At 48.5% G+C, this 8,874-nt stretch overlaps 1 protein-coding gene across 1 annotated transcript; it reads right to left on the bottom strand.

Moving 5' to 3' along the window:
* Nucleotides 1-3,140: 3,140 nt before the first annotated feature.
* On the bottom strand, nt 3,141-5,944 carry LOC106632169 (U4/U6 small nuclear ribonucleoprotein Prp31; the record flags this gene model as incomplete). The annotated part of the gene is made up of 4 exons (XM_014311662.2): nt 3,141-3,263; nt 3,344-3,472; nt 4,923-4,995; nt 5,817-5,944. Coding segments are annotated over 4 exons (453 nt in total), but the record flags the coding sequence as incomplete, so codon positions are not given.
* Nucleotides 5,945-8,874: the final 2,930 nt, after the last annotated feature.

The following is an 8,874-nucleotide window of genomic DNA, read 5'->3' on the forward strand; positions in this document are numbered from 1 at the left end:
CCCTATAGATCCCCTATAACCCCCTCAAGATATCCTACATCCCCTATAAAACCCCTATAGATCCCCTATAACGCCCTAGGGATGCCCTACATCCCCTATAGGCCCCTACAGAACCCCCTCAGGCTGCCCCACATCCCCCTATAGTGCCCTATAAACGCCTATAACCGCCTCAGGATTCCCCACAACCCCTCCCCACCCCTATGAACCCCTATAGATCCCCTATAACCCCCTACGGATGACCCACATCCCCCTATAGTGCCCTATAAACGCCTATAACCGCCTCAGGATTCCCCACAACCCCTCCCCACCCCTATGAACCCCTATAGATCCCCTATAATCCCCTCAGGATGCCCTATATCCCCTATAGATCCCCTATAGAACCCCCTCAGGCTGCCCCACATCCCCCTATAGTGCCCTATAAACGCCTATAACCGCCTCAGGATTCCCCACAACCCCTCCCCACCCCTAAGAACCCCTATAGATCCCCTATAGTCCCCTCAGGATGCCCTATATCCCCTATAGATCCCCTATAGATCCCCTATAACCCCCTACGGATGACCCACATCCCCCTATAGTGCCCTATAAACGCCTATAACCGCCTCAGGATTCCCCACAACCCCTCCACACCCCTATGAACCCCTATAGATCCCCTATAATCCCCTCAGGATGCCCTATATCCCCTATAGATCCCCTACAGATCCCCTATAACCCCCTACGGATGACCCACATCCCCCTATAGTGCCCTATAAACGCCTATAACCGCCTCAGGATTCCCCACAACCCCTCCCCACCCCTATGAACCCCTATAGATCCCCTATAATCCCCTCAGGATGCCCTATATCCCCTATAGATCCCCTACAGATCCCCTATAACCCCCTACGGATGACCCACATCCCCCTATAGTGCCCTATAAACGCCTATAACCGCCTCAGGATTCCCCACAACCCCTCCCCACCCCTATGAACCCCTATAGATCCCCTATAATCCCCTCAGGATGCCCTATATCCCCTATAGATCCCCTACAGATCCCCTATAACCCCCTACGGATGACCCACATCCCCCTATAGTGCCCTATAAACGCCTATAACCGCCTCAGGATTCCCCACAACCCCTCCCCACCCCTATGAACCCCTATAGATCCCCTATAATCCCCTCAGGATGCCCTATATCCCCTATAGATCCCCTACAGATCCCCTATAACCCCCTACGGATGACCCACATCCCCCTATAGTGCCCTATAAACGCCTATAACCGCCTCAGGATTCCCCACAACCCCTCCCCACCCCTATGAACCCCTATAGATCCCCTATAATCCCCTCAGGATGCCCTATATCCCCTATAGATCCCCTACAGATCCCCTATAACCCCCTACGGATGACCCACATCCCCCTATAGTGCCCTATAAACGCCTATAACCGCCTCAGGATTCCCCACAACCCCTCCCCACCCCTATGAACCCCTATAGATCCCCTATAATCCCCTCAGGATGCCCTATATCCCCTATAGATCCCCTACAGATCCCCTATAACCCCCTACGGATGACCCACATCCCCCTATAGTGCCCTATAAACGCCTATAACCGCCTCAGGATTCCCCACAACCCCTCCCCACCCCTATGAACCCCTATAGATCCCCTATAATCCCCTCAGGATGCCCTATATCCCCTATAGATCCCCTACAGATCCCCTATAACCCCCTACGGATGACCCACATCCCCCTATAGTGCCCTATAAACGCCTATAACCGCCTCAGGATTCCCCACAACCCCTCCCCACCCCTATGAACCCCTATAGATCCCCTATAATCCCCTCAGGATGCCCTATATCCCCTATAGATCCCCTACAGATCCCCTATAACCCCCTACGGATGACCCACATCCCCCTATAGTGCCCTATAAACGCCTATAACCGCCTCAGGATTCCCCACAACCCCTCCCCACCCCTATGAACCCCTATAGATCCCCTATAATCCCCTCAGGATGCCCTATATCCCCTATAGATCCCCTACAGATCCCCTATAACCCCCTACGGATGACCCACATCCCCCTATAGTGCCCTATAAACGCCTATAACCGCCTCAGGATTCCCCACAACCCCTCCCCACCCCTATGAACCCCTATAGATCCCCTATAATCCCCTCAGGATGCCCTATATCCCCTATAGATCCCCTACAGATCCCCTATAACCCCCTACGGATGACCCACATCCCCCTATAGTGCCCTATAAACGCCTATAACCGCCTCAGGATTCCCCACAACCCCTCCCCACCCCTATGAACCCCTATAGATCCCCTATAATCCCCTCAGGATGCCCTATATCCCCTATAGATCCCCTACAGATCCCCTATAACCCCCTACGGATGACCCACATCCCCCTATAGTGCCCTATAAACGCCTATAACCGCCTCAGGATTCCCCACAACCCCTCCCCACCCCTATGAACCCCTATAGATCCCCTATAATCCCCTCAGGATGCCCTATATCCCCTATAGATCCCCTACAGATCCCCTATAACCCCCTACGGATGACCCACATCCCCCTATAGTGCCCTATAAACGCCTATAACCGCCTCAGGATTCCCCACAACCCCTCCCCACCCCTATGAACCCCTATAGATCCCCTATAATCCCCTCAGGATGCCCTATATCCCCTATAGATCCCCTACAGATCCCCTATAACCCCCTACGGATGACCCACATCCCCCTATAGTGCCCTATAAACGCCTATAACCGCCTCAGGATTCCCCACAACCCCTCCCCACCCCTATGAACCCCTATAGATCCCCTATAATCCCCTCAGGATGCCCTATATCCCCTATAGATCCCCTACAGATCCCCTATAACCCCCTACGGATGACCCACATCCCCCTATAGTGCCCTATAAACGCCTATAACCGCCTCAGGATTCCCCACAACCCCTCCCCACCCCTATGAACCCCTATAGATCCCCTATAATCCCCTCAGGATGCCCTATATCCCCTATAGATCCCCTACAGATCCCCTATAACCCCCTACGGATGACCCACATCCCCCTATAGTGCCCTATAAACGCCTATAACCGCCTCAGGATTCCCCACAACCCCTCCCCACCCCTATGAACCCCTATAGATCCCCTATAATCCCCTCAGGATGCCCTATATCCCCTATCCCCTGAGCCCCCTCCCCACCTGCAGGGGGGTGAAGGCCACGCTGGAGGCCGTGCCCGAGCTCCGGTCCCGGATGGTGGATTTGCCCCCGTAAACCACGCTCTGCTTCTGCAGCGTCCTCTGGGCAGCGTTAATTAGGGGTTAATTACGCTAATTAGGCCTGGATGAAGCGAATTAAGGGGAGGGGGAAGCTCAGGCACCTGCAGGGTTTTGCTGATCCGGGCCTTGGTGGCCTCGTTGACCTGGGTCTGGCGCACGCGGCCGCTGCCGGCCTTGCCCAGGTGGCCCAGGCTGAAGCCCAGGTCCTCCTGGTAGGCGTCCTCCTCGATCTGAGGGGAAAATGGGGCGAAAAATGAGAAAAACGGGGAAAAAAAGAGTGAAAAATGGGATTTGGGGGAGGTTAAAAGGGAAAAATTTGGGTTAAAGGGGGGAAAAATGGAGTTCGGGAGTCCCAGGTGGCCCAGGCCAAAGCCCGGGTTTGCCCGGTAGGCCTCTTCCTTGATCTGAGGGGAAAATGTGATTAAAAATGGGAAAAATAGATAAATAGAAGTAAAAATGGGTAAAAATAGGTAAAAGAATGGGACTTGGTGGTGTTAAAATGGGGTTTAATGAGAAAATTGGGTTAAAAGCGTGAAAAATGGGGTTTAAGAGTCCCAGGAGGCCCAGGCACAAGCCCAGGTTTGCCTCGTAGGCCTCTTCCTTGATCTGAGGGAAAAACAGTGAAAAATTAGATAAAAAATGGGAAAAATAGGTAAAAATGGATAAATATAGGTAAAAGAGTGGATTTGGGGGCGTAAAAAAAGGGTTTAGTGATAAAAATTGGGGGAAAAAGGGGGAAAAAGGAGTTTAGGGTTTCCAGGTGGCCCAGGCTGAAGCCCAGGTCCTCCTGGTAGGCGTCTTCCTGGATCTGAAGGGAAAATGGGGTGAAAAATGAGAAAAATGGGGAAAAATGAGTGAAAAATGGGATTTTGGGGAGGTTAAAATGGGATTAAAGGAGGAAAAATGGGGTTTGGGGGTCCCAGGAGGCTCAGGCCAAAGCCCAGGTCTTCCTCATAGGCCTCTTCCTTCAACAGAGGGAAAAAGGGATTAAAAGTGGGAAAACCGATAAAAATGGATAAAAATGGGTAAAAATAGGTAAAATAATGGGATTTGGCGGTGTTAAAATCGGGTTTAACGAGAAAAATTGGGTTAAAAGGGCGAAAAATGGGGTTTAAGAGTCCCAAGAGGTCTAGGTCCTCCTGGTAGGCCCCTTTCTTGATCTGAGGGAAAAATAGTGAAAAATTCGATAAGAAATGGGAATAATAGGTAAAAATAGGCAAAAAAAGGTTAAAGAACGGGATTTGGTGGTGTTAAAATGTGGTTTAATGAGAAAAATTGAGTTAAAAGGGAGAAAAATGGGGTTTAAGAGTCCCAGGAGGCCCAGGCTGAAGCCCAGATCCTCCTGGTAGGCCTCTTCCATGATCTGAGAGAAAAAGAGTGAAAAATGGGATAAAAAATGAGGAAAATAGGTAAAAATTGCTAAAAATAGGCAAAAGAATGGGATTGAATGGTGTTAAAATGGGGTTTAATGAGAAAAATGGGGTTAAAAGGGGGAAATGGGGTTTAGGGGTCCCAGGAGGCCCAGGTCCTCCTGGTAGGCCTCTTCCTTGATCTGAGGGCAAAACGGGATTAAAAATGTGAAAAACGGGGAAAAAACGAGTGAAAAATGAGATTTTGGGGTCCCAGGAAGGTAAACAATGGGATTTGGGGGATTAATTAGGGTTAATTAGGGTTAATTACCTCCCCAAAGCTCATCCTGTTGGCCTGCTTGCGGATCTCAGTCAGCCCCAGGCGCTCCTTCATCTTCCGGTAGCTGCGTTAATTAGGGACTAATTAGGGGTTAATTAGGTGCTATTTAGGCGTTGATTGCATGTTTAATTGGGGAGCAATTAAGGGGTTGATTGGGGGTTATTTGGGGCTAATTACTGAGTTGATATAAGGTGGACTGGGGATTTATTGGGGCTTAATCATGAAATAATCAGGGGTTAATCAGATTAATTAGGGCTTAATTGGGCATTAACCAGGGATTAATTAGGGATTAATCACAAAATAATTAGGGGTTACGCAGAACTTAATTAAGTCTTAAATGGGGATTAATTAGGGGCTAATCAGGGACAAATTCAGTCTTAATTGGGTATTAATTAGGGGCTAATCAGGGATGAATTAGTGTTTAATTGGGGATTGATTAGGGGCTAATCAGGGACTAATCGGGTCTTAATCAGGGGCTAATCACAGATTAATTAGAACTTAAGTCAGAATTAAGTAAAGGTTAATCAGAGATTAATTAGGGCTTAATTGGTTATTAATTAGGGGCTAATCAGGGATAAAAAAGGCTTAATCACAAAATATTTAGGGGTTAAGCAGGGATTAATTAAGTCTTAATTGGGGCTTAATTCAGGACTAATTGGGGCTTAAAAGGGTTTAATTAGGGGCTAATCCGGAACTAACTGAGGATTAATTGGGGATTAATTAGGGGCTAATTAGGGCTTAATTAGCCCTCCATTAATTACAGCTGAACTGGGCTTTACCCAGGACCTCATTGAGCGCTCAACCAGCGACTAACCAGGAGCTAATGAGGGACAAATTAAGGACTAATGAAGGCTAATTAGCGCTAATTAACGCTAATTAACTCACCGCCTGCCTCCCCTCTTCTTCCTCTGCCCGTCCAGGGGCGCCGGCAGCGGCTTCACCTGCTTGACCGGGGGCGGCTCCTGCCACTTGTCGAACTTGCGCTCGATCTCCTCCTTCAGCTCGTACCCCACCTGGGAATTTTGGGGATTTTGGGGCAAATTCCCAAAATTCTGAGGCAATTCCCAAAATTTTGGGGGATTTTGTGGGATTTTTCAGGGATTTTTGGGGTATTATTGGGGGATTTTTGGGGCTCCTGCCACTTGTCGAATTTGTGCTCGATCTCCTCCTTCAGCTCGTACCCCACCTGGGAATTTTGGGGATTTTGGGGCAAATTCCCAAAATTCTGAGGCAATTCCCAAAATTTTGGGGGATTTTGTGGGATTTTTCAGGGATTTTTGGGGTATTATTGGGGGATTTTTGGGGCTCCTGCCACTTGTCGAATTTGTGCTCGATCTCCTCCTTCAGCTCGTACCCAACCTGCAATTCTGGGATTTTGGGGCAATTCCAGGGATTTTGGGGAAATTCCCAAAATTCAGGGAAAATTCCCAAAATTTTAGAGCAATTTGGGGGGAATCTGGGGGATTTTTCAGGGATTTTTGGGGTATTATTGGGGGATTTTTGGGGCTCCTGCCACTTGTCCAACTTGCGCTCCATCTCCTCCTTCAGCTCGTAGCCCAACCTGGAATTCCGGAATTTTGGGGCAATTCCAGGGATTTTTGGGCAATTCCCAAAATTTTGGGGGATTTTGTGGGATTTTTCAGGGTTTTTTCAGGGTTTTTGGGGCATTTTTTTGGGATTTTAGGGGCTCCTGCCACTTGTCCAACTTGCGCTCCATCTCCTCCTTCAGCTCGTACCAAACCTGGAATTCCGGGATTTTGGGGCAAATTCCCAAAATTTTGAAGCAATTCCCAAAATTTTGGGGGATTTTGTGGGATTTTTCAGGGATTTTTGGGGGATTTGGGGGGATTTTTGGGGCTCCTGCCACTTGTCAAACTTGCGCTCAATCTCCTCCTTCAGCTCGTACCCCACCTGGGAATTTTGGGGATTTTGGGGCAAATTCCCAAAATTCTGAGGCAATTCCCAAAATTTTGGGGGATTTTGTGGGATTTTTCAGGGATTTTTGGGGTATTATTGGGGGATTTTTGGGGCTCCTGCCACTTGTCGAATTTGTGCTCGATCTCCTCCTTCAGCTCGTACCCAACCTGCAATTCTGGGATTTTGGGGCAATTCCAGGGATTTTGGGGAAATTCCCAAAATTCAGGGAAAATTCCCAAAATTTTAGAGCAATTTGGGGGGAATCTGGGGGATTTTTCAGGGATTTTTGGGGCTCCTGCCACTTGTCAAACTTGCGCTCCATCTCCTCCTTCAGCTCGTAGCCAACCTGGAATTCCGGAATTTTGGGGCAATTCCAGGGATTTTTGGGCAATTCCCAAAATTTTGGGGGATTTTGTGGGATTTTTCAGGGTTTTTTCAGGGTTTTTGGGGCATTTTTTTGGGATTTTAGGGGCTCCTGCCACTTGTCCAACTTGCGCTCCATCTCCTCCTTCAGCTCGTACCAAACCTGGAATTCCGGGATTTTGGGGCAAATTCCCAAAATTTTGAAGCAATTCCCAAAATTTTGGGGGATTTTGTGGGATTTTTCAGGGATTTTTGGGGGATTTGGGGGGATTTTTGGGGCTCCTGCCACTTGTCAAACTTGCGCTCAATCTCCTCCTTCAGCTCGTACCCCACCTGGGAATTTTGGGGATTTTGGGGCAAATTCCCAAAATTCTGAGGCAATTCCCAAAATTTTGGGGGATTTTGTGGGATTTTTCAGGGATTTTTGGGGTATTATTGGGGGATTTTTGGGGCTCCTGCCACTTGTCGAATTTGTGCTCGATCTCCTCCTTCAGCTCGTACCCAACCTGCAATTCTGGGATTTTGGGGCAATTCCAGGGATTTTGGGGAAATTCCCAAAATTCAGGGAAAATTCCCAAAATTTTAGAGCAATTTGGGGGGAATCTGGGGGATTTTTCAGGGATTTTTGGGGCTCCTGCCACTTGTCAAACTTGCGCTCCATCTCCTCCTTCAGCTCGTAGCCAACCTGGAATTCCGGAATTTTGGGGCAATTCCAGGGATTTTTGGGCAATTCCCAAAATTTTGGGGGATTTTGTGGGATTTTTCAGGGTTTTTTCAGGGTTTTTGGGGCATTTTTTTGGGATTTTTGGGGCTCCTGCCACTTGTCCAACTTGCGCTCCATCTCCTCCTTCAGCTCGTAGCCCACCTGGAATTCCGGGATTTTGGGGCAATTCCAGGGATTTTGGAGAAATTCCCAAAATTCAGGGAAAATTCCCAAAATTTTAGAGCAATTTGGGGGGAATCTGGGGGATTTTTCAGGGATTTTTGGGGTATTATTGGGGGATTTTTGGGGCTCCTGCCACTTGTCCAACTTGTGCTCCATCTCCTCCTTCAGCTCGTAGCCCAACCTGGAATTCTGGGATTTTGGGGCAATTCCAGGGATTTTTGGGCAATTCCCAAAATTTTGGGGGATTTTGTGGGATTTTTCAGGGTTTTTTCAGGGTTTTTGGGGCATTTTTTTGGGATTTTTGGGGCTCCTGCCACTTGTCCAACTTGCGCTCCATCTCCTCCTTCAGCTCGTAGCCCACCTGGAATTCCGGGATTTTGGGGCAATTCCAGGGATTTTGGAGAAATTCCCAAAATTCTGAGACAATTCCCCAAATTTTGGGGGAATTTGGGGAAATTTTGGGTGGTTTTTGGGGGAATTTTTGGGGGATTTTGGGGGAGATTTTAGGAATCTGAGGAACTCCCACTCCACCTCCTTCACCCCACCTGGAACTTTGGGAATTTTGGGAATTTTTTTGGAGCGATTTGGAAGATCCTGGGGAGAATTTGGGCAAATTTTTGGGGGATTTTGAGCAGATTCAAGGCAAATTTTGGGGGATTTTTTTGGGGGGGGAATTTTAGGACTCCTCCCACCCATTTAACCCACACCCTGCCTGGAATTTCAAGAATTTTGGGAATTTTTTTGGACGGGTTTGGGAGGAATTTGGGGGAATTTTTG

The sequence above is a fragment of the Geospiza fortis genome, unplaced genomic scaffold (assembly GCF_000277835.1).
Source record: "Geospiza fortis unplaced genomic scaffold, GeoFor_1.0 scaffold513, whole genome shotgun sequence".
Classification (NCBI taxonomy): domain Eukaryota; kingdom Metazoa; phylum Chordata; class Aves; order Passeriformes; family Thraupidae; genus Geospiza; species Geospiza fortis.